The sequence below is a fragment of the Columba livia genome, chromosome 4 (assembly GCF_036013475.1).
Source record: "Columba livia isolate bColLiv1 breed racing homer chromosome 4, bColLiv1.pat.W.v2, whole genome shotgun sequence".
NCBI lineage: Eukaryota > Metazoa > Chordata > Aves > Columbiformes > Columbidae > Columba > Columba livia.
Genome location: NC_088605.1, coordinates 23,979,502 through 24,005,498, shown reverse-complemented (window position 1 = coordinate 24,005,498; position 25,997 = coordinate 23,979,502). Strand labels below are relative to the sequence as shown.

The 25,997-nt window shown below is 37.9% G+C and overlaps 1 protein-coding gene across 2 annotated transcripts; it reads left to right on the top strand.

Moving 5' to 3' along the window:
- The first annotated feature begins 1,416 nt into the window (after positions 1-1,416).
- RELL1 (RELT like 1) lies at positions 1,417-24,865 on the top strand. 2 transcript variants are annotated; one of them, XM_065060705.1, is made up of 7 exons: positions 1,417-1,613; positions 11,727-11,966; positions 13,913-13,984; positions 15,309-15,366; positions 17,686-17,916; positions 18,565-18,731; positions 22,342-24,865. In XM_065060705.1, the coding sequence occupies exons 1-6, from the start codon at positions 1,532-1,534 to the stop codon at positions 18,722-18,724; spliced, it is 843 nt and encodes a 280-aa protein (XP_064916777.1). In that variant the 5' UTR covers positions 1,417-1,531; the 3' UTR covers positions 18,725-18,731; positions 22,342-24,865. The 2 variants fall into 2 exon arrangements, with proteins under 2 accessions (XP_064916777.1, XP_021141735.1); XM_021286060.2 differs by lacking the exon at positions 1,417-1,613 and adding an exon at positions 2,094-2,313.
- The last annotated feature ends 1,132 nt before the right edge of the window (positions 24,866-25,997 follow it).

Genomic DNA, 25,997 nt, shown 5'->3' with positions numbered 1-25,997 from the left:
TTTCCAGTGTAATTTTCTTTGTTTTGAAGTTTAAGGCCATGTCGCTTAAGATGTGAAAGCAATAGTGCATGCACAAACTACATACAAAATAACTAAATTTGGTTTCAAGATGAAGTGCCAAGAATAATCTAATTAGTGGGTAAAACCAAAGATATCTTAAAGAAAATTCCTTGACTGGTTTGTATCAGAAAAACTGCTGACATTTCCTGATTGCATTTTCTAGTAATAGGACCAAAACAAAGATATATTTGAGAAATCTTGAGGAAATAACTGAAACCGATTGGGGCAATGAAAGCTTATTGCAACTTAGTTTTGAGTCTGTTAAGGAAAATTTACAGTTTATAGTGTTTTGAGTGTGGTTTATTATTCTCCATAAAAGCTTGCAGATGATTTCACAGATCTTCTAGTGGCAAAACTGGTTTAAGAGTTGCCCTGTGCCCAGCGGTGTTTGTTCCAGTGGGTGAAGAAGGGCAGGAAGTTACTGCCTCAGAAATTGTGTCAATTCAGTGTGTGTGGGCTGTGTTGTAAACCAAGCTTAGTTCTCTAAACAGGCTTAAAAACAGTAACAAAAATTACAGTCTTTCTGAAGTCAGAGAGTGACTCCGAGGTAAAGCCTACTTCCAGAGAGTTTTTTTCAGGAGGTCAGATGTGGTTCAGAAATCATGCTGAATTTTGCTTTTACCTGTGAGTTGGGAACCACAGTGCTACACTAAACCAAAAAGAATTCCCCCTTCTCCCTGGGTCTGTCTCCTTCACAACAGAGTGCAGCTGACGCACTTTACCTTGTGCGCCATCCAATTCCAGCTGGAAGAGAAACCAACTGCATACAAAGTGCACCAAGGTCTAAGCATGGGAGTCGTTTCATCAGAGTCTAAATCTAAACCGGAGATTAGCTGTGACAAATTAAGGAATAAAGCATGAATTTGAGGCCGTATGGATGGGAAGAGGCAACACTGAGTGCAGGCAGTACCCCCACGCACTAAGGGGCAGCTAATGTGGGATCATCATTAAGTTTCTCAACACTTGTGGGTCGCAGTGCCAACGCTGCAGTGGTGGCCACTTCCACACGGCCCCGCAGCCCCTCGGCTCAGCTCAGGCTGCCCCGGGGCCTTTCGGACACGATGCCCCTTCTCCACCTCGCCTCCCCGCTGCTCCTCAGCGCTGGGCTCCCTGGGATGGGGGTTCCAGGGCCTGTCGGGCTCAGAAAACCGCGTCTAGGACCTGCGATATTAAGCTGCTTCTGAGGGTGGGGCCCAACCTCAGGAAAATCCTCTCAGGAGTGAGCTAGAAACATCTCCCCCTTTCCCCAAAGCCGCTCTAGCCCGCTGCTTCCCGCGCTCCGCCTCAGTTTCCTCCTCACCAGCCCCGTGTCACAGAGGGGCGGCCGCTGGGGCTCAGCCCCGCCCCGGGCCGGCGGCCCCGCGCAAGCGCCGGGCGGACAGGGCGCGCCCCGCTGCCGGTGGGCTGGGCCGGGCTGGTGGCTGCAGCAGCTCGGCTGCCAAGGCGGAGGCGGCGTAGCGAGGTGCCGGGTATGGCTCCGGCAACGACGAGCGGGATCCCACCGACTCCGCTGGGTCTGACGGATGCCTGGCTGGACAACGGCTCCGTTCTCGGTGGGTCGCTGCGGCCTCGCGGCGGGCGGGAGCTTCGTCGGATGGGAGGCTTCAAGCCGGGACCCCTCGCTCCCTGCCGGCGGCACCTGAGCCTTCCCGCGGGTCCCGCCGCCGACTGTAGCCTTCCCGCGGGGGCTGCGAGCTGCCCGCCTCGCCCGTACTTGGGTGCCTCGGCTGATTTCGCTGCTTCTTCCCCGGGAGCCCACCCTCCGCTCTCCTCACCGCCGCGGGGCCGGAGCGGGAAACTCGGGGTACTTGCTGTTTGAGTCCCTGCGCCGCGGCCCGTAGGAGAGTAGCGGGAGAGAGGCTTGTCCCCGCTCCGCCCTGCCCCTGGGCAGCCCGGGGGAGCGAGCAGGAAGGAGGTCGGGGCTCCGTAGTCGCAGCGGCTGGAGTTTCTCCCGCCTGCCCGCCGGGAGGTCCCGCGGAGCGCGGCCGTGGGTGACGGCGGCGCTGAGGGGGCGGGAGCGGCGGGTCGCGCTCAGGCGGGCGGGGGACGGTGCTGTCTGTGTTCCCCGAACATATGGCTTTCCGCCATAAAACTGTATTCGATGTCGCGACAACCCCCGCCCCGGACTGTTAATTTAGTACGGTGTGGCTGGCCATGAGTTGCGGAAAAAATACCAAGCCCCGATGAACTCTGCGAACTCGAGTCTACTCCGTAGTTGATGTCTCTTTAAGCTGGAATCGGATGGCTCATAAGGTAGAAATGCATCAACGAATTGCTTCTGCTTAACTGTTTGTTGTGAGATTAAAGTTGGTTTAGCGTTTAGGTTTTGGAAATTCCATTGACCCTTGAGGTCTCTGACGAGCGCTCGCACACGTGCAGGCACAGAGGAAGTTAGTTCTAAATGACATTTTCTTTGTTTACGTCTAACCCCAAATGCTATAGTACTAAAAATCTCAAAGTGAAACAGGTTTTGCTGCCTGTGTAGTCAGAAGTGCTTTTTCGTGTGTTGTCTATGTTTTTCAAACATTTGCATTTAAGCTTGATGCTCATTTTTACCTGGTGTGATTTTTTTCAGCTATATTATCTTTAAGTGATGTGACTTTGGTAAGACTGTACCTGCTTGTTTGAGAGTAACCTTTAAATGCAGTGGGAATGGTTAACACATGCATACTTATTAGCATAAAATTAAGCAGTAAATGTTTTTAGCCTTCCTAAACTTTTGTACATCTGTAATTGTCACTTGGTGCAGGCCAGCTTGGTCAGAAAGGATTGAGATATCTATCACCTGCTGTTCGTTTGCTGAAAGCGAGATGAATGGAAAGCTGACATCCAGTCCATCCTTTTCTTTGGGAGAGCAGAAAGAAATAATTACCACTAGGCACGACTTGAGGACAGTTTTTTCTCAACTAATCAATTTTACTGAAAGAGTTGAAGCATACTGAATTTGAAATTTGTGTTGACTGGTAGCTAGTGCTCTCCGAGGCCCTAATTCTTATTTTTTTTTCAGGTCTTGTATGCAGAGTTAAGAGGAGGAGAGGAATTGTCGTTTTTTCTTCTCTTCCTAATCGTGTCCATCTTCCTCTCCCTTCTCAGTCTGTTCAACTGCTTTAGTGTAAAATATATTTTAATAGATAAAAAATTAATTTTCTCTTTGGTTGTTGCTTTGGTGTATTACTGCATGTTTTCAGATGTTGAGATTATTATGCAGTTTATCTACTACTGGCATCTTGAAGAGAGAGTAAACAGGTGTTCTAGTAAACCAGAGGATGTGTATACATAAGCTTATGCTGACTTTACAAATGTTTATACTCAAGATTGCTTCATTGAGCTTGAAGGCAGTTGTGCTGGAGTACTGTTAGTATGCTGAGTGCATTGGTAGGATTTAAAAATGATAGCAGTAATTTAGTCTGGTATACCTTGATGAATAGTGTTGTACTTATGAGAGCTAAAAGTTGACAAGTCTAGCAGGAAATGTGAAAGCTGTGAAAGAATTTTCTCTTTCCTCTGAGTTTGCCCAACGCTTTTTGTCAGTTTATCTGCTGTATCTTCACATAGGAGATACACTGTTTTAAACTTGATTAAAATTGATTCAATTAAACTTGGTTAAAATTGATTTTTGACTCATCTAAACTAGTGTGGATGCTAGTTTGCATAAATGCATTGATATAATGTGTTTGATATCATTGATTTTAATGCTGCTTGCTAGATGCTGCTTGCACTTATAGATTTACCCATGATATGGAGTACTTTTAAATATCTGGTGTGTCCAGGAAGGATTTTATTTTTTTGTTTAAACAGCCAAACTGTTGAAGTGTGCTTTACTAAATACATGTGGTAGCTGCATACAGTGTCTATTTTATTTCAAAACTGAAATTTGAGGAAAAATTTTCCGACAGAAATGCAAATGCAAAGCATCAGGTCTATGTGTTTTTGCAGCAGGAGCTGTGTGCTGTGCAAGTAGTGACCACAGCCAATTACACTGTGAGCACTGTCATTTTAACACCAGTAAACAGTGAAACATGAGCTTTTTTTCTCTGTATACAGTTTCACAGCATTATCAACTGCATATTGTGTCACATGCAAGGAATGTACAGAGTCTCTGCCCTTCATATTGCAGTTTTTCCCTTTCTCAACAGGACAAAACCTCTCTAGAGACTCTTCATTGTTTTTCTTTTTGAATTCTTAATGATGTCAGATGCCTTGATGGTGTGATTGTTTGTACTGATTGGGTGACTGACAAGATGATTTGTTAGGTTTGGTCTTCCTTTTTGGTTCCTAAAAGCACTGTCTGGAGTGTAGAAATTGCAATGGGTTAAAATTGTTGAGGGCTACAGGTACTATACAGTACTACTTTTAGCTATAGTTAGTTTGCTGTTAATGGGACCTGTCCTTATGTAGGAGGTATCTCCTGTATGAATCTGCACCCCCGGGCTTGCAGACAACTTACAGAAAGTGTTGATAGGGCCTGCAATTCTGAAATTAATAGGGATTAGGACAGAACGCATCAGGGCAGAGACTGATCACTCAGAGTTGAGAGTAGAAAGCTTTTCCAGACCCATTGAAAAACTTGCCCACAGTCACAGTTTTTGTGGTGACTTCTGTGAGCCAAATACTTAGTCTCTGATTTAAGGACTCTTAGCATGTTCCAGCTTGAGATACTAAGAAAGATGTGTAGTTCTACAGTTTTGAATAGAACGTTGGGTAGTAAGGATGCTGTTGGCATTGTGTTCAGGTAGGTCATCCCTGAGACTTGCTGCATGTGTCTCACTATTGCTGTTCTCAAAGCAGGTGCAGTTAGAACAAGCTCTAAATAAATGTGGTTGATCCTGCTGCTCACTGTTTTGAGATACCTCTTTTGACAAATCTAATGAAGGTTTTGAGGTCTGTTCTTAACAGCAAACCTTAAACAACCTTGCTTAACCTCTAGGGAAGTTGGTGGTACTGTTACTAGTTGTCAGTATGTTCTTTAATCATGTGATTTCCCTTCTCTCATCAGACTTCCTGCTTATTTCACTTCTGGTTGTAGGTTCTGATGACTACAAGGAAGCGAGAAGTTGATCGGAATTCACAAACTTGTTGAATGTTCCTCTCCTATGATAGGAAGATAGGCGTTTTTCCTTTGTTATTCGGTTTAAGCATATTCCCTAAAGTACAATTTCTTTAAACAATAGACTAAGCAAATGGTAGGCATTAGGTATTCTTCACTTAAGGGTTTTTTCCTCTAGAAAATAAACTCTATTTTTTTTTTTTTAAAACCTGCTCTTTGCTACCTTTCCTAGTTTGCCTGGTCTCTCCTGTAGCTAACACCTTAGTAGTAAGGCCCAAACTTTTCCTAAATAGCTTTGTGTGTATCTGTTTTGGGCAGTGATATATCTTGACTTGTGATGAAATTGCTTGTTACTTCATCTGCTTAGTTATGCAAAGGCGTTTTGACTGCGGAGTCCAGAATAGATAAATACTATTTAAATCTGATAACACTTAAAAAGTGTATTTAAGTTGAAGTCACGGCAAACTGCTCTGGCTAGATTTACTGTCATTAAAATAACTAAAAACTTGTATTATAGTCAGTACATAATTGCCATCAGAGTTTTAAACAAATTCACTGCTAAGCACTTGAATTAAGAATCGAAAAAATGACACTGGACTTTGATAACAGAAACCTCTATGGCAGCTCTAATATAATGCTTCATTCTATAGCTAAATAAGTTGAATGTACAGGGTGAAAGCAAATAGCTGATTTAGGGCTTCTTTCTTTTAAGAAAAGATTGACCACCTCTGAAATGCTAAGGGACATCAGCTGGCCATTTTTGGCGTTTAAGTAATTTCACTAGCACTCTATTACCTTACTAAGATTTTAAAAATAGTTTTCTTAAATTCATGAGACTTAGTGTGTATTTAGGAAACTGAGGTAATAAAAAAGCTTTCTTATTTTTATGCTTGAATTTGAAGGCATGTCATTTAAAACCAAAATTTTTTTACTTTAAATGATACTTAAAATGAATGCTTTAAATCAAAGTGTACATCCATCCACCTTAAATGTCCGGTTCTGAGGTAGGGAGTGTTGTTACAGTTCAGTTGAGTCCAAAGCGCGTGTCCCCTAGAGCCAGGAGAGGCTGGAGTACAAGGTGTAATCATCAGGTGCCTTTTCCTTGCAGGGTGAGCTGAGGTCACAGCTGCCTGACCATTCCTCCCTGTGGCATTGCCAGCTGCAGCAGTGCTGTGGTTGCGCCTTTAACAGTGTGTAGGATCCCATGGTGAATTGGACTGGAAGTGGTCCAGGTATTAAAGATGGAAAAACAAACAAACAAATAAAACCCCAAACAGACAAAAACACATCAATGACAAAACCAAACCAAAACCCAACCCCCCCAAAAAAAACCCACAACAAAAAAAACCAACAACCAACCAAACACACCCACCACCCAAGCAAATTATGATGATGTTGAATTATTATAGTCTAAATTATTTTGAATCTTCAGTGATTGCTCTTTTTCCACAGGTGGGTGAACTGGCACATTAATGGTGAGGTGGGGGCAAAATGCATAAGTTGATGCTGCCTCTGAGACATACCTTCCAGCTATGCTTATCTGAGATGTTTGAGCAGATCATATGCTGTATCTGAGTATTTTGTTTGTCTTGTACTTAAATAGCTTCTACATTGATCGTATTTAGTTTCTTTAAATATTAATTATCATTAAGGCAAACAATAGTTTGCTTCTGTGTACTGGGAGACTGATAGCAGCATTCCATTTGCATGCCTGAAAGCAGGATATACGATTATGTAAGTCCTTGAACTTTATGGAGAAGAAAATAGTGAATATGTATGTACTTATTTTTAGCTGGTAGATTGCTAGAACAATAAAATTCATAAAATGTAAACAAAGTTCTGTAAAAAGCATGCCATAAGAAATAAATGGCATGGGCGTAATGGGCAAAATCCAGAGTAACCAAATCAGATTCTTTATCAGTAGAGCAGAGAGATTACATCATTGTTATGGGCTACTTTCTGTTAATTAAACAATACAAAAAAACTGGAATATGCTTGTAGTAATTGGCTAGATGTAGATGATGCTTAAGTTTAGTATAGGAGATTTAGAAAAATAAATAAATGCCTTATTTTAATTATGAGGTTTATATTGCGTATATAACAAACCTACAGGTTTGACGTTTGTTACAGAAAAGTATTTATTTTTCTATAATCTCTGTTTTTCTTTAAGGTTTATTAAATATGTCCAGAGATTTCTCATGTACTTTATTAAGAGTCTGAGAATCAACTGTTTAGATCAATACTAAAGGCAAAGCTTTGAGATAACTGGGGCTCATAATGGGGAGGCCCTACTGATCATGCCAAGTGTTAAATCTTTTCAAGTACAGGCAGCTAAAACAAGGAAAGAGTGATTCTATAACTCAGTGCAAGCAGAATCTGATATTGTGGTAGCAGGTAATAAAGGAGGAATTGTTCTGACCCTACATTTGCAGTGGGAAAGAAAATAGGTGTGGAAGGCAAGCTGTTACCTTTGCAGGAGCTTTAGCTGTGCTTGGCAGATATTAATAGTTGTGTGGGTACAGTTAGTCCTGCTTTTGACAGTGGGATGAAGTGGTATGACCTCTCTAAGGTGCTCCTGTCTCTCTTTTCTGTGACTTTATAAAACCTTTAAAGGGGAAAAGGAAGTTTCTTACAGAGCAACGCCTTTGCTTACATGGTCCATTCCAGCTTCATTTTTATCACAGCTTTCAAGACATTGTAGTCTTGGAATATTTTTGTGTTCAGACAGTATTTTACTAATAGGGAGGGAATACAGCATTTAACTAGATTGTTAACAGATGTCTAGGCCATGTGAAAACTGCAGTTTAATGAAACATTAAATATGTTTTCCTCAGTGTGCTAACTTTCTTCCTCCTGTAGTCTGTTTCCTAAAGGTGCTGTAGAATTTTCTTGAGCCATTGCTCTGTCAGTAGTAACAAGTAAAACCAGTGTACATTACTTTCCTGAGGTTGATTGTCCTTATATTTTACTTTTTGGGTAAGGATAGACGATATTCAAGTTCAATACCTAACATATATTCATTTTTAAGCAAAGAAGAGTACATGGGATCTGAATTAGTAGCATTAAATCAATCCGTGATCTGCATCTTAAGCATCACTTTAAATGTGCTGAATATTGCTCCTAAATCTTATTTCTCTCATATCTTCAACTAATTTTGATATGTAGGCTGGTATGCAGTGACAGGTATATAAAAATGCCAAAGCAACAAAACATTGAAGCAAATTAATTTCTATATGATTTGACTTGAGTCGAAGAACATTGCTGTGGCCTGAACTTGTCATTAAAAGCCATTGTGAAGCAACCTTGTGAGAATGAGGTGAACCATCAGCAGCGTGTTAATAACACAATATGCCTCTGGGGAAGAGGAATAGGGAATGTACAATGAATGATGTAGCAGTGACGTGGTACATCAACTATATTGTTCAGTAGCGAGGCAAGCGTTGGTTTTGATTCATGTTGTAACTGCTGAGGTTTTTGAGGGTAGACTTCTTGATGTGTGTAGGGTGTTTGATAATTAAACCGGAATGCTTTGCTCTACTTCTAAGATTACGCAGCACCAAGTATTTGATCCAGCTAACTAATTTATTCCGGGCTATTTTTGGTTTGCTTTTGGTGAATTTTTGCATCTCCAAACATAAAGTGAATGGCATCAAGCAGTTTATGGACTTTGTGTAAATTATGTATGTATAAAGAAATATTATTGATTTAATGTTTTACTAGTAATAAGCAAAATGCCTTGCAAAATTGTTTGGGTCTTCTTGAGTTTTAATGGGAGAATTAATTTTTTAGGTGTGTAAGGACAACTGAAGAAAAATCACATAGGCTTATCTACATGGGCTCATATGTTGGGAGTAACTATGCTTGCTTAAATAGAAAAAAAAAGTACTTTTAAGTATGTTTTCCTGCCTAGTTCAAAAGCTCATTAAATCTCAATCCAATTAGTGGGCTAATCTATGCTACAGAATATTGAGTTGATAAATTGAGTTTTTCAGCTTCTTTCTGTGAGAGGGAAAAATGCCTGTGTAGAAACAGTTCTAGGATATTTTTATTTTTCTTTTAACTTGTATGGGTTGCATCTATCCTTTGAGAACTTTTCTAGATTGTCATTACCTTTTGACTGCAGATTAAATTGTAGCTGCTGAGATTTTTCTCATTGGTGTTCCAGGTAGCAGTCTGAGTAGAAGTACTAAAACTAAAGAAAAAAACACATTATGTATGTAGAAAAAGAAACAGAAAACAAAGAAACTCAATCCATGGTTCTTACCATGGAAACATTTACAGATGATATATCTGAGGTAGGCTGGGAATATCAACCTGAGTAGTTTCTGATGGTTTGCTTTTTTGGAGGGTGGGGTTGGTATCTAGTGATTGCTCAGCTATGAGCTGTCCTAAAACTCTGTTGCTGGAGTTGCTTGTGAACCTGAGATTGGTTCAGGTTTATATAGAATTTTTTCTTGTTTGCTGTCAACATTTAATGGTGTTTGGGATCCATTTTTTTGGTGTAGTTGTTTTCTTCTGTTGATGGTATGCAGCTTTGTGAATCAGCTTTGTATTTTAAATTGCATATATGATTTCAGTGGCTGCATCAAGCTGAAGAGGTTTCAAGTTGATGATTTAAAAATAATTATGTAGGACATTAGACTTCTTTTTTAATGTGTAATTAAAAGTTCTAATGTGTTCTACTCAGTTCTACTGAGACTGTGGCTCCATGTTGCTACAATTCCCTCAGGGCAGTTTGTTCTAGATGTATTTGTCTGTCCTTGCTCACAGTTGCTCGTTTCCCCACTTCAGCTTACTCAGTCTCTTCATTGTCTTGACAGAGCGGTTTGCCAAACCACAGGTTGCCCTGATTCAGTAAAATCACTGCTTAAAAACAAAAGACTTTTTGAGGCTTAACACATCTTTTCTTTTTGCTAATTGGGGTTTTATCAATTGTTATTTCAAAGAAGTTATGGTGATTTTTCGAGCAAGTCTTGTGTATTACCTACTACTGAACTGACAATTCAAGACTGTCCTGAAAAATTCAGAAATATTTTTAAAATAAAATATTTAGTGTTTTGGTATGAAGAAAGCTAAGGTAAATACCTAACTGCAGTTTAAAAAAATATTTTCTTAGCTATCTGTCCCCTTACTGGTATTTTTCAAACACAACTTAGTTATACAGCCAATGCAGTAGAAGTGTTTGTGGAATAACAGCCTTTTGGCAATTTTCTGGAGGCTCCTATTATTTTAAAAGAGGGATTTGATTGTACTAGAAATTTCTGTTTTGAAAGTGTAACTGTTATGTAAATGCTTTTCTGATGAGTCTTGACTTCTTCAACCAGTTTGATTAATTGAACGATTGTGAATTGCCTTGTCCATTTTAGTATTAGCAGATGGAAAATATCTTGAAATAGGGTTAATTTTTTATTGTTGTTGTTTATTGTGGTTTTTTGTGGTGTTGTCATTCTTTCCTACTCAAAAGAAATGTTTTTGGCTGAAGTGGTCAACAAGAATAGAGGGTAGAAATGCAGGAATATTTTGCATGTTGGAAGAGTAATATTTAAATCTTTATTATATGGGGTGGGGAGCGTGTATAAACTCCCAAGGCTCAGGTAACTTTTCAGTATGCAACGTATTTTTTGATTTAGCTGAACAGCTGAACTTGCATACTTTCATAAATGAGAAGGCTCAGAGATTTTAATTTCTGTGTGTATTGTGCATATAAGTGGGCAAACATTGGAACAGGTTGCCCAGAAATGTTGTGGGATGTCCATCCTTCAGATGGAGCTTACCTGAGCAACCTAATCTAATCAAAGCTGGTTTTAACTGTGTTTGGACTGACTTCAGAGGTCCCTTCTAATGTAAATATTCTATACTTTTGGTAGTTCAAAAGCCAGATCTATAACATGGAATGAACCTCTGTTAAATTCAGAGCTCAATTGTGGGTATAGTGTTAGTATGTGCCTATACTGCAACTTAAATTCTTTGCAAATGAAAAGAAAAGCCTCCTTTCTATTCTATTTCAAGTTTTAAATACAAAATGGTTTCCAAATCTTAAACACGGGAAGAAGGAGCCCACCTTATGCTGAATGAGTAGACGGTAAATATTCTTCCTTTTGTGCTGTGAAATCCTGCTGTTAAGAAAAAAATCAAGGCCCCTTCTCTCACATCTGGTACTTTTTCTATGCAAGGGTCAATACTAAATCCTCTATTTACTCTCGTATTAGGGAAGGATCCATGTCGTCTTTAGCAATTTTGCATGAACATAGTACCAGAGGAATGGTACAGCATTTTTCTTGCTGATGAGAACAAGGAACAATATGTTGTTCTTATTCCGTGAAATATGTGAGCCCTCTTGTTGAGGTTACACACTTGGTGGGCTAGAATATGGTCTGTTCTTTGCTGTTATATTGAAGTTTATATTGGGTTTTTGTTAGTTAGATGTTTCATAATCATTTTATGAAAAGAGATTATCTCCTGTTAGGGGTGTGCCAATAGAGGACGTGTTGCCCATTCAAGTCATGACAGAAGGTACATCCCATTGACGTGGTGGGGATTTGCTCATGCTTGTGACTCTCTAAATGCTTTGAAGTTATTTACAATGTATAGTATTAACTGTGTTTCTTCGTTTATGTAGGAAATGGAGAGTTTCTTCAGGCTTTGTCAAGCCATGGCTTACAGACCACTATGACAACTAAAACTGATGGCAATGATGGCAAGGCTGAACACCTAGAGTATATTGCCTTTGCATTGGTTCCTGTTTTCTTCATCATGGGTCTCTTGGGGATCCTCATCTGTCATGTCCTTAAGAAAAAAGGATATCGTTGTACAACAGAGGCTGAACCAGTAGAAGAAGAAAATCTTGATGAAAAAATAGGTAATCAGTGAGTCTAATAAACAACTTCCTGTTTCTGTACATTGCGACTAATATGGAGTAATTAATTCTGAGACTGATGTCATTTTTCTATCTATAGTTCACATCAAAACAATATTAAGAATATTTTTATTACCATTATATGTCTGTTGGGTTTTGATCTTTGCTAGGCAAAACTGGGAGTGTTCCAATTTCCCATGAAAGTCCTCTAACATCAATTAGGAGCTTACAGAGGGATCAAAGTATCCGGTATACTTGTTTGCAACTGTACACTGCAGTTGGAGTCACCAGATTGCTTTTCCGCATTCTGCATGCTGTTAGCCACAAAGTATTATACATAACTCTGAGGAGTGACAAAAAGCTCTTGTTTAAAGCCTAAAAAAATCTTAGCTTTGTGTTTAGCAGTCTTAATTTGTTCCTGTTGTGATTCTCACCTCTCGTTATAAAACTGAGCCTTTGCACTGACTATCTATGTTGTGTTTTACGTAATGTGTGCTGCTTGTAATTTTTTCTTTAGATACCTTTGTTTTTGTTCTAAGGTTTGTTTGTTAGTGCTCTTGTGTTCCTTATTCCCATCTACTCTTACTTGGAAAAAAAAAAAACAAACCAAAAAAAAAAAAAAAAAAAAAAACAAACCACAAACAAGAGTGTTATCACTTGTGAAGGGCTGTTCTAACCCAGTGTAGCATTTGGCTGTGTAAACACAAGGGCCAAGTCGCTTGTAAATCCTTTGGGCCTCTTCCGTTCTCCCGGTTAATTACGGTCAGTCGGTTGATAGCAAGTGCAGATGCCAGTGGCTCTGTGGGGAGCAGCGGTGCCATGTGGGTGTTTTGGGAGCAGGTACCGCCCAGGGCAGGTGTGCAGGGAGTGGGGCCATCTGGGCAGTTTAGTCACCTGAGTGGTGACAGTAAGGTGAGTGGTTATGAAAGGGGGACAACTTTAGGTCTTGGTTTGGGGAAGTAGCTGTGTCTAAGCTGCATTGCAAAGTTGCAGCTATTAGGATTATAGAATAAGTTTGGTTGGAAAAGACCTTTAAGATCCAGTACAACAGTTAACCTGGCGCTGTCAAGACCACCTCTCAGCCCTGTCCACAAGGATAAAGATGAAGCATGAGTACAGAGATGAGGAAGTCCCTGACTTAATACTTAGAGGCAAATTTAGAGCCTCTCCTACCAAACAACTCAATCCTGTTTGTTTTTTTGTTTTTTTGTTTTTTTTTTTGTAAATAATGCTGGTCACATCAATTATTAGGCAAGGGCAGATTTGTGCCTCTTCATTGTTCTGTTTCTAATTTTTCTCTGCCTTCTGAGGTTATTCTGGGGAAGCTTCCAGTATTGCTAATGGGTGCAATTGATTCCAGAAGTTTTAAATATAGTAATGAGATTTCTTTCTTAAAACCCTTGCTTCTGTAGTCATATGTTAATTTTTTATTTAAATAAAAAAATCAAATGTTATGTCCTTGTAGATGTGATGAAAAGCTTAAACTGAATCCTTCTTATACTAGAAGCTGATCATACCTATTTTAAAATAATAGTGACTTGGGACAGTTTAATGATTTTTGTGTTTTTTTTTTTTTTCTCCCTATTTTTAGGATTAGAAATTCTGCTCTCTTGTTTGTCTCCTCTTTACTAGCTAGAGAATGAATTTTGGCATATGCTTGTGAAAATCTTGAGTTTATTTAAGTCTTAGATGAATATGTCAGAGCCGATGTGCAGATTCCATAAACTAGTGTTTGTATTTTTTCCTGAAAATGGACTAAAAAGTCTTACCTAAACTTTCCCTTTGAAGTGACAATAGATCTTGTCTTGTCCTAATGTAACTTCTTCTGGTGGGTGTTTGATTCTTGTTTTGGACTTTTTGTTTGTTTTGGGTTTACTTTGTTGTAAAATAATTCACTTATTGTTTTGGAAGGCCAAGATAATTGACAGCATATTTATTTCCTTGCACAGAAATGAATGAAACCGTACATGAGAATAGTGACACTGTGGGACAAATTGTTAACTACATTATGAAAAATGAAGGTATAGTATTGTGGTATTGAAGTTATAAGCCTTTATTATTGTATTCTATAACAAATGTATTTTTCAGATATTCTGAAGTATGGTATGTTTATGGGTTTTCATTGAATAACCATTTTGTACATGCTTAACTCTTTGAGATTGCCTTTGGAAGGCAATAACTTCAAACAAAATGTGAGTTTTTTGCTTACCTGAAAATTATTTTGTATGGTGAATTTGGTTCATGCATTTCTTGATATTTTAACTATTTGGGTGAGGTTTTTTGTTGTTTATTTTGGGGTGTTTCTTTGTGCGTTTTGTGTGGTGTGTTGTGTTTTGTGTGTGTGTGAAATAAAAGTTGCTTTCTTAATGGCAGTGTTTAAAGCATGTGAAATTTTTGTTTTGACCAGATTAAACTCTTTGTCTTGAAATGATTCTTGCAGCTGTTTTCTCGTGGAAAAACTTATGCATAACTGAGACAATAGGTTAGACTAGTGCTAACATTGAGTTTGGACTTGGGATCTACATGGGCTCTCTATGAGCAAAGTAAAACGTAAAGAGGAAGATATGACTGAAAAAAACCAAAACCACAGTTAAGCAACCCGTCAACTGCTTGGTTAGTTCAGAATGTATTTGGCCAGTAGAAAAAACATTTAGGAGACTGGTGTGTTTTATAGTACAAAAACTTTCTGTTTTTTAATCTTACATTTGTATAAAAGTTCTCCTAAGCATTGAACTGGCTTTGGCTTGCTTCTGAATGAAGAGTAGTCCTCTGGAAAAGTTGTATTTTGGGGTTTGTTTGTGGGTTTTTTGGGGGGGTTGGTTGTTTTTTCCTTACTAACTGTTAGAGCTTTGAACGTGTGTATTTTTCCTCAAGGCTGGCATTAGGTACCCTGTGTTCTTTTTGTAATATGTGAGCTATCGGTAGTTGTTGGCTGATAATTAATCTGCATTTTTTAGGTCTCAGTTAAACAATTTGTTTTTTTAATCTGAAGTTGCTTTATCCATGTGAGGTGCTGATACTCCTGTGGTCAAATAGATGTTTTGAAATTTTTAGGGATTTTTTTAGGGAGCATTGTGCAGGTGGCTACCTTATATGGCTTGTATTGGGGCAGTGCTTTGGGTGCAATACGAACTGTAATTTTAGTAGCTCAAGTTAAGAATATCCCATAGAATTATATTAATTTTTTTGGCATAATTTTCTCTTAAGGCTTTTTTGGAGATATATATAGTGCAGGTGTCTTTCTTTTAAACGAAATGTCTTAGAGGACCCTTAATTTTGCTGTTTATTTTTTTTCTGAAGTTAGAGCTGTACACTTTTGAAGAGTTCTATTTATTCTCATTGCAGCAAATGCTGATGTGTTAGAGGCCATGGTAGCAGATAGCGGTGTCTTTGAACCTGAAAGGTAATTACTCATCCTTTTAATGCATGTTTCCTGAGGCAACTAAAAACATACTCTTTCAAAGGATTTTATTTCCTGAGCACTTTTAAGACTACATCACTTACTTGAGGTAGCGGCTAAGAGGATAATACTTTAATTTCCTTGCGGTGTCTCTAAGTCACTAAATTTTAATGTATGCCCTAGGTTAGTAACTGGCTTTTCTGGTTATGTGTTTTAGGTGTATGATACGAATTTGTTGCTTTTTGGGCTAAAGGTTTACAGAGGCTGTAAATGCTTGCTTACTTTAGGGTGGAATTACTTACAAGTTGGCTTAGTGCAAAGCTACTACTACTTCGAGCGAAGAACAGAAGCAGCACTCATTTCATTTGTATGGATGCTAAATTAAAATAGACATCTCTTTCTGTGTCCTTTTTTTCTTTATAATTATGGTAATGTGTGTTGTCTAACCTACCTCTTATTTTGTACCTACACACCTATTTAGAGAATTATGTAGAGAAAGTACTTCAGCCCTTGAGTTGCAGATGCATCCTTTGTGTAAAAGTTCTTATATCTGTACATAAGGACCTTTAAACTCTATCTGTACTACTCTAACTACTTTTCATATGTAAGCCTGTGTTCATATTCAAGGCAGAGAACATGAAAGATCAAGTAGTAGCGTGTCACTAATAAAAGAAGTAGTGGGCGTGGATAGTTTTAGCAAAACAAATAGTTGAGTATGCAGCCATTTATCTCCTGCTTTAACAGTGAGAGGCTTTGTTACTGAAGCAAGAAAACTTACAAAAGGAGTTCTTCTCAATATAGGAATTTGATGATACAAATAGTAATGACTAAATAAAATCTCCACTTCTGCCACTTAAAGCCATTAGTTCCTGTCTTTGGTTCAGATGTTGAGCAGATTTTATTTCCTTTATAGCAGTCTCTTATTTGAAGTCCATTAAATATCTCCTGTCAATATTTTTGTTTTGAAAGTAAACATCCAAGTAACCCAAGTCTCTTACGGCATGTTTTATTTATTTAATTTGTTCTTTCTCTTCTCCTCTGGAGTTTCTTCAGTTTGTTTGTATTTATCTTGAAATAACATTTCTAAAACCAGATGGAACCTTCAGCTGAGGCATGATTAACGCTGAGTAATGTAACTTTAGCTATGCAGGTTATACACCTGTTACTTCCACTGTGAAATTTGTACTTTTTAAGCAACAGCATCGTAACGATTCATGTTCAGCTTGTGATCTTCACCTTCTTTTTCTGAAGAATGATCACCTGGCTGGTTGTTCTTTAATCCGTGTTTGTAAAATTCTTCTGCTAAAGCACTGAGATTTGTATTGTCCATACTGCAATATATCCAGGATTTGTAACAAGATTTATGTGTGTGCTAATGTGTCTTTCACGCAAGTGTTCTCCTCTGACCATGCTAATTATTCATGTGGTCCTCTACAATTACTATGGGTAACTGAAAGTGTATGGGTACTTAGCTGTTATTCTGTTTTGGTACCCAAGGACCTCTTTAAAACACTGAATGTCACCAGGACCAGCATAACCACAGTTAGTGTGTCTTTCCAGTTTCATAATAATCTACTGATGCATAATTTTTTTTTTTTAATAGACAAGGTATGTTGCCTTACGCTACGGTAATTTCACCTTAGTGCACTGAGTGCCGGCTTCCTTTAGGAGAATGTATTGCAAGACAGTGTCAAAATTGACGCTGAAGTCCAAAAAAGTACATCTTCTGCTTTCTATGTATGCTATCTGCTCTTCTCTTTTAGAAGAACATTAGGTTGATTTGATTAGAAATTCTCAATATATGTCTTTTCGTGGCTATACTACTTTTTCTTTCTTTCTAGGTATTTGGACATTTTTCTTAAGCTTAAGCTGAATTATCTGTTGATTGCTTTTCTCTGCATGGTAGACATTTTAATTTTTGACTTTTCACAATATTGTCCAATTGTGCTCTGAGTTCTCAGAGATACTACAGCCATTCTGAAATTCTCTAGTTCTCCAAGTGTGAGCTTAATCTGCTAATTAAATGTCTTCATCAGTGTGAGTCCGTGTAACCTGATCTATTTTAGCCTGATTTTATTTTTCCATGTCCTTGCCATTTGTATTATCTTAACTGCAGCTGAATTAATTTATGGAATTGATTTTTAACTGTAAAAATGTGATATCAGAGGGAACCTTAAACCAGAGAGCTTCATAAGTAAGTGGCCTCTGAAAAAAATAGCTATTCACTAGACATAACTGAAGGTTGTATTTTATCCTTTTCTCCTTTTTAAGGAACAGGATTTTATATTAAGCATTAAATTTCCTTTATACTTTTTCCAACAGCCCTTTATCTCCTACCTCTCCTGAGAGTCCTGGGTCCCCTTTGTCACCTGGTGCTATTCCATTTAAGCACAACTGCAAAGGCCATCACTTCCACACTGTTGGAGGAGTAGTAGAAAAGGATGTTTGTAATCGTTGTAGCCACAAACGATGGCACCTTATAAAGCCCGCTCACAAATCTAAAGAGCACAGAAGAAGTCGTCTTGGGGAAGTTACAGTCCTTTCTGTGGGAAGGTAAGACTTAGGTAATTTTATTGTGTACTTTTCTTAAGGATGCTACAGGGGCCCATGTTGGATCAGATAGTCATTGATTCTACTTTGTTTATAGCATCAGTGGTAGTTTTTTGTAATCATTTTACTGTTAGACTGAAGTTATTTCTGGAAGAAGTAAATTTAATTAGTTTTGGTTTTTAGAGCTATGTAAATAGATGGGGATTTACTGTGGGTGTAAATCCAAAGCCATTGCTCTATTGATACTGGCTAAAAAGAAATAAGAATTGCACACTAATAAATTACTTTGCTTTTTAATTTGGTATTTCCCAGCTAAGTGTAAGCTATCAAATCCACTTCATTCTGTTTTGTTAATTTTAATTCCTAGCTTACATTGTATTGTCTTAAAAAATTGCTGTGTTAAGAAGTAGTATGCTGGATTCTGCTTTAAAACACGGTTCCCTAAGGAAATGTAATTCAGTAGTAGTGAGTATTAGAAGTGCGTGTAGGTAATAGAAAGGAGGATTGCTCTGGAGTGAAGCTGGTCTGTGCGGATCTGCTTTCATGTCTAGGTCTTGGGACTTGAAAATGTGTTCCTGTCGCTACACTGGGTACTGAGAACTAACTAATCTCTGGAGAAATGCAACTGAATCTTTATTTTGCTTACCTCAGATTTAGAGTCACAAAAGTGGAGCACAAATCGAATTCCAAAGAACGGAAAAGCATGTTATCTGTTACTGGGGTGGAGAGTGTCAATGGCGATACGCCTGCCAGCGAAGCACCTGCCACACCTGTGAAACAGGAGATGCAAGAGAGAAAAAGCTCGGAGTAAACTGCAGGTATCAAACTAATGTCGAAAGTGGTATGTTGTGAAATAAATGAAGGTAATCAGTGAAGAGAAATGAAGTTGAAAATATATCAGTTTGATGTGAAAACTCATCCTTGAGTTTCAAGTTTCTGCAGAAGTCTGCAAAAATTACATTGAATGACTCAGTTAATGATAAATTGGTAAAGGCTAAATTATCCACCAAGTTCTTATCTTTTTGTTTTGTTTTTTTTTTTTTTAAGACTTTGTAATTAGAGTAGATGTTGAAGTAAAAATGACTTTGTGGAGGTGGTGTCACTGGTCCAGGAAATAACACATCTGCCTACTCATTTTTGGCAATAAATGATGGTTCAGATTTGGGGGCAACGTGCTTATTAAACAAAAGAAACAATTGCTGCTGAGAGCTGCATCACTGGATTAACTACAGTGCTTCTTCCTTACGCTTGCTGCCCTGTGCTGTACGCTTGGATGAAGTGACTGCTCACTGGATACTTCTCTGATAGACCAGTGGAGCTTTGCTAATAAGAGTGGAGACACGTGAAAATGCTCATTTTGCAGGCATCTGTAGTAGGTTGCTAAGCCAAGAGGTTGGGTTTTTCTTTGTGAGTCATTAAACTTCAGTCAATTGCTTGAGATACACCATTAAGCACATCAAAAACCTGTCTGGCATGGTTTTGGAATGTACCAGACTTTTTATTTTCTTTTCTTTTTTTTTTTTTTTTGTTTACCTGTTAGGGAAAAAACCCTGCAAGTTAATCTGGTTTACTTCTAACTGATGACAGACTGATAATCTGAGGGGAAATCACAAATGTGATTCCAAATAGTTAGCTTGACCCTTAAGAGAAAAAAAGAGCTTCCGAGGTGACAAAGGATTTGAAGAAAGTGAATGAAGTGCACTGTGCCAAGCTCTGTGTGCTGGGAGAGAGGGTAAAGTCAAGTTGTATCAGCTCAGTGTAGTTTCAAATGGAGTAACTTCAAATATAAGAAGGAAATGTGCAAGTGGAAATTGGGTGTGTTTAAAAATGTAACAAGACCCCAAGCCCCTTGGTGTCTTCAGGGTCAATTCTGAAAGGCCAAGGTGCAAGATACGGCCTTTTCTTTAAATCTGTTGTTTATTCATTAAGAAAGCATTCTGTAATTGTATCAATTTAGAAAGGAAGAGGAGCTGGTGTGCAACAGGAAACTTCCTCCCAGCTGTGACTGGCAGCACAGGTATGACTGCTGAGCTAGGTGGAGTGTGCTTGTCTGCACTCTGTGCTTCATCATTAAATTATACCCAGTTTTTTAGAACCATTGCCATAGAAGAAAGGCAGACTTGTGGATGTGGTATGCTCCCAAGTGATTAAAAAGCTGTGGAGGATAATGAAGTAAATTGGTTTTTTGCTCAGTGAGTAAGAAGGTAAATAGTAGGCTAGTTTGTAAGGAGGGTGGAGTTCAGGTTTCAAAAATTACGAAGTTGGAATAAGCTGTTGTGTCTTTATTGCTGGATGTGTATAAGACCAGACTGGACAAATGCTTGTCAAAGCCAGTGTAGATACAGCTGGGCCTGCCTTGGAGTTAAGTGCTAGACTGCAAGTGTAGTTGTTGTTTGTCTGGTTTGTGTGTTTTGTTCTGTGGCAAATTTTGACAAATCATAGCTTTCCGGTGGCTGCTGTCTCATTACTGCTCTGTAATCTCTGAAGGATCTACACATGGTACTGGAAGACAAACTTTACTGTTATTTTCTGATTCATGATAATGTCCCAGTGCTCAGGTTTTGTTGTTGTGGGGGTTGTCGTTGTGGGTTTATCTTTTGCTGTTGTTGCGGTTTCTTTCCTTTCTTCCCTTTTTAAAAATCAATATTGGCTGAATTAGGAGAGAGCCTCTTCCTTCATGGGCTGCATTGGCATTTACATGCCCAGCTAATTGTTTTAATACTCCTGTGACTATTTTTATTTCCTTTCTGTCTTTAATGGTAGCATGATCAGATTGTTAGTAATAAGATTTTTGACTTAAGGGCAGACTAGTTTATTTTCTGTTTAAACATCAGAAATAGAAAAGGGCACATATGAAAAGTGCAAAGGTCCAATTCCAGTGCACTTTAATTTAAAAAAAGAAAAAGAAAAAAGTAGTAATCTTTTGAAATCACTCTAAAATATGTTTGTAGTCCAGTTTTTTCTAATTTGTTCTTTCCTGTACTGAATAAGAAAGCTGGTCCCTGCAATTAGGTAGGAGTTGTTCTCTAAATTTAAACCATCACTGCTTTAATCTAAAAATAAGCTGTTCTCTAGAGAGATATGATAGTATAGCTATAAAAAAATTACATATCTACCTGTGGCAGATTTTTATTGTAGAACCTCCCTTAGGATTATATATTGCCATTTCTGATAACGAATGTGCTTATAGCAGATAAATGGGTCCATGAAATTTCTTGTGAAGGTCTCCCCGGTCCAACAGAACTATTTTGTAAATCATCTGGGAAACTGGCCAGGTCTGTTTGATGTGCACTACAGAAAATAAACAGATCTTGCTTGAAACACTATAATACTGTTCTCCTGCATGGCTCTACATCAGTTTTTGTCCACTGCCATGAACAGTTGTTTGCATATAAACAGGTATTACTTCAATTGCATGTTTCAGACTGCTAATAAATTATTATAGCTTAATTTACTGAAACTGAACACATAAGCAGCATTTATGACTTCTGTGCCTCCGACCAACAGATGAATGATAAAAAGCATATAGTTTTGGAGGATTTTGCTCAAATCTTCAGATGCAGAGGAAGAATGCAGATACAAATGTGTTTAATTGCTGCCAGAAAAGGTTTGTTCTGGCACTTGGAGGCAGTAGATTTGTGCTTCGTGGTCTGACTTTTAACTGTTGTCACTTAGAGTTTCTGTACAAGTTGGAATTCCTCACCTGGGCAGTATCTGAATGTTGTAATATTGCTGATTTTATTTATATTCACTGCTACTCTCAAATTCAGAGTTTGCTCTTTGTTTCTTAGGGTTTCTTTGTGGTCTGGTTTTGGTTGTGGTGGTGTTTTGTTTTGTTTTCCTTCCCTAACCTGGCATGTTCTTAGTATTTTCTGGAAGCGACATCTACAGTGTTGCATCTTACCCTAGTGTCTTGCTGGCTGCATCATTTGAAGTTGTAGCCGGTCTTCTCTGTGTCTCCAAGGTACATGTTCTCAGCAGACTCCATTTCTTCAGTAAAGTTTATTTAAAATATGCCTAGTGGCACATAAAAAAGTGAAAGATATACAGCTGATAGTTGAAGCCAAACTTTTGAGTCGATCTCTTGCACATCTATTGTAAGCTACTGGGTAAACAAAAACTTAAAGTACTGGTGCACTAAAGCATTTCTATTCCTAGTATTCTTTTCAAAGTTGTGTGTGCTTTGCACTGTGGTGTGATTTTGTTTTGTTTTGTTTTGTCCATCCTTTTCATGAGTACCAGCTGAATTTTTAGTTCCTCTTGTTTAGGATTTCACATGCTAAACTTGCAATGCACAGCAACCACTTCACGCAATTGTGGCATTTTTTGCAATTTCAGAGCTCTTGCTAACTTTTTAATTGATGTGTTAATCCTAAAACTTATTTTGCTAGTTAGGCATATTCTTAAAATTGTTTTTTTCTCTTACAGGTAGAACTTTCAGAAGAAGCTTGTCTGCTAGCACTTTGGAGGAACTGAAAACTCCCAAGAGATGCACACTATTTAAGGAAATGTATTTATGGCACTGTAGCATTTTACAAGTTACGTGATGGCATCCATACAAAGTTAAACACTTAATGGTTTTTCACCAGTAAAATCAATAAGATGTAGACACTTAAATGCTGTTGAGCTGCGTGGACCTCATACCAAATGTTGGGCTTCAACTTGGAAAGAGAAAATATGTAGAAGTTTTTTGGACAGAAAAGGTAAAAGCCTTATTGAATAATAAGTTTTTTGTACTTAGACAAGCATTTTTAATGAGCTCAATATTACGAGTGAAGTGATTACCATGTGGATAAACTGTGTTCACCCCTCTCATCCATCTGGATTTTTCACCTCTGTTCTTCCCCTCCAGCACTGACAAGGGTTTGCTGAAGATAAAAGCTGACCTTTGGAAGCTGAAAATATTATTTTAATCTAATGCCTAGTAGCCAAGTAAAATATACAAGGAAATAATTATGTCAGCCAAAATCTGCATGTGTGCCTTGAGTAAATAAGCCCTTGGGCTCTGTGAATGGTACGTCACAGTATGGAGTGGCACAGCGATGTGCAGATGTTAAATTGTTGTCTTCCTTTCCTCTTACTACTTTGAACAGGCTGAAAAGCATCTTTTTCTGTGGAGCTGGGTGAGCTCTTGGGAAGGTTATACTTTCCTCAAGGTCATTTTTTTTTCTGTTTTCTTGTAACTATTCACTCATATTTGAAAAATGCATCATAGTTTTGCCTTTCTTTTTTGTTTTTACCCACAAGTACCTTATTAAGCTAAGACAACGTATTTCAACTGTTAGATAAGGATATGGAATATTTGGTGTTAAAAATTTATGGAGTATATTCTGAAGTACTTCAGAGTGCCTTATTGGACTGAGGGTATCTGTTTTCATTGGCACCAAAATCTTAAGCCAGTTTTACTCTCTTGGTAATTTAAGTGTGACTTAATGCTGAAAATGCCAGTAATGTTTTTGTCACGTTAATTCTTTGTGTCTACTTGTCACGATCTCTGCTTTCTCCTGTTACTTGTTTTTGGGAGGGAAGTCTTTGCAATACTTCAGCAAACTTTGCTGTGTGATAGACACTGAAAATAACATTTGTTCTGAGTGCCTAAGAATATAAGCTCTAACTTAATGCATTTTAGTAGAGATTGCACTATATTCTGAGAACTATAAAGCAACTTAATCTGCATTTTGAACTCAAATGAAAATCAGTGTTTGTTTTGAAATGGATTTATTTTACATTAATACTTTAAATCCTTTTAGTCCAAGTGCTCTAAACTGTGTTTCTCCTTCAGATCTGAGATTCAGATTTATTCATCAGTTTATGCAGTGCTAACAATCAGTTTGTACAAAGATAAAAACTAATCTTCTTGCTTATGTATCTATCTTGTCTTGTTAGGGAGCATCAAGCTTATTTCACTCTTCTGTTAAAGTGAGCGCTGCTGATGGTCTTCCTTCTGCTTATATCCATGAGATACTGACTGGACCTATCAATATATACTTTTCACTTATATTTGCCAAAAAAAACCCCAACCACCACCCACAAAAGCTCTGTGGAGAATAAGTAGTTTATTGTTCCTTTTAAAATTGATATTTTTAGAGATAATTGTCCGTTGTTGAGAACCTAGAGTAACTGTTTGGCCAGGATCGGAACTTGACTGTTTAGCATCCCTGCTCCCATCAGTTTAGATCTGGCTTATGAAATCTCTTCAGTATTTTAGTATAACATAAACATCACGCTCACCTTACTGGCACACATTTAATCATTATTTTTTTTTCTTTTTCCTCTTCAGGCTTCGCTTGATTATTTGTATGAAGAGATAATATTTCTAAAATGTAGTTACTGTTAGTTATAGTAGTTAACTTTCAGTTTCCAAGATAATGAGAGCTATGAGTATGAAGCCTTAGTGTAAAAAGGGAGCACTGGGCAAACCCAAGCAGTATCAAATGATTTTCAGAAAGGAGATACACAGTTATAGACTGTCCCAAAAGATTTTTTAAAAGATGGGGGGTAGGGGGTTTATTTTGATAATACTGTGTTTTGAGATATGATGTGTTAGTACTACAAGTACATTTGCCAAAGGGGTGGAAGAAAGTTTAAACAGAAATATGTATTTTTTTTACTTAATTTAAAAGTAGCTTCTATTTTGATTCAATTGGAAATACGTAGAATAAATGAAAATGTGTTGGATATGTAGAACATTGTTTACCTGTAGAAAATACTTAAGGTATTATAAGACCTGAGATGTGTAAAGAATTTAATTTGTGCATTGCTACTTCAAAAGAAGATTTAGAAGCTGTGCCTGTTTCATTGCATTTAACACTACACTCTGCTATTTTTTAGGGGTATGGATATTGCCGTACTAGTCTGCCTTAAATTTGCATATCAGATGTATTTTTAACAAAATAGTTTATATACAACTTTTGTACTACCAAGCAGTAAATAAAAAAATATTGATTCTTAAGCTCGCTTGTGTCTTCCTTAAGCCTGCATCCATTGCATGAAATGCTACCTTTGCACAGTCTGAATGTATAATGCAGTCTCTTTGCGTCTTTTTATGGGGGTAGTGAGAAGCTTAGGTTGTTGCATAATGTATTACACTTCAGAGCAGTTTTATTTTCTTGAGAAAGGACAATTGCTAATATTATTTTGGTTACAAATTTTATGTGGGAAAGAAGAAAATCTATGCTTTAACTCAAGCTGGTATCTGATTAGATTAAAAACCTTTTACCTTTAAAGTAACAAGACTTTAAACTTTTTATTATATTTGATGTGGAGCTTTTAAAAAAGACACGTTATCTCTGTTCGCAATTGTTTTCGTAAGGTATGGAACAAAAAATGAGAAATGACAGGAAGCTCTTTGCAGTTGCTTCCTCTCAGCCTGTGTACCTCTGCGATACTACAGTGCTTAGTTTGTTACATTACATTCTTACAGGTGACTATGATCTGTAAATAGCGCTAGAAATGAGTTTTGCTGGATCAAAAGTGTGAAGGATGCTCAAAGCAAGTTGCTGTGGCTAGCTGAGATGTAGATATCAGTGTAGCATCCTGTTTGCAGGTGGTTTGTTCTTTCTTGCAGTGTTCCTAGCTGCATCGCGCAAGGCCTGTTTTGTGGTACGTATTTGAATTTTAGAGGTTTATATACAGCTGTGGGGTTATTGAGAACAACAGCAACAAATCCCTGTGGACCATAATTTTCAAAGGTAATTGAGACACTGCAGATTGTGAAGCTTCTGGATATTGAACACATTTTCTGATTCTCATTTTCAGGGATTTGTTCCTTATTTTCTTCTACATAACAAAATAACCTGAGAGTAATATATTATAGTACTTGCTCCTTATTTCCCCCTGCCCCCTTTTAGTTGACTCTCTAATGCTTTCAGTAACAACTTCAGGTTACATTGAAGTTAAAACTGAATGCAAATATCACTGTATCAATAAACTTTTATGCCAGAAAATATAAGGATAGAAGATGGTAATTTTGTGTAATACTTAGTTTTTATTAGATAATATGTGCATATATTGAAAGACAAGAGGATTGCTTTAATAAAGTTTGAGAAATTCTCTTGTAACTCAACTGACATAGAGAAGTCCTC

What these genes read in the sequence shown, in the direction of transcription:
- RELL1 (XM_065060705.1), top strand. Translation starts at nt 1,532, where the DNA reads ATGGCTCCGGCAACGACGAGCGGGATCCCACCGACTCCGCTGGGTCTG. An exon ending in GGACAACGGCTCCGTTCTCG is followed by an intron (nt 1,614 to 11,726) that starts GTGGGTCGCTGC and finishes TCGTTTATGTAG; the next exon opens with GAAATGGAGAGTTTCTTCAG. An exon ending in ACAGTCCTTTCTGTGGGAAG is followed by an intron (nt 17,917 to 18,564) that starts GTAAGACTTAGG and finishes TGCTTACCTCAG; the next exon opens with ATTTAGAGTCACAAAAGTGG.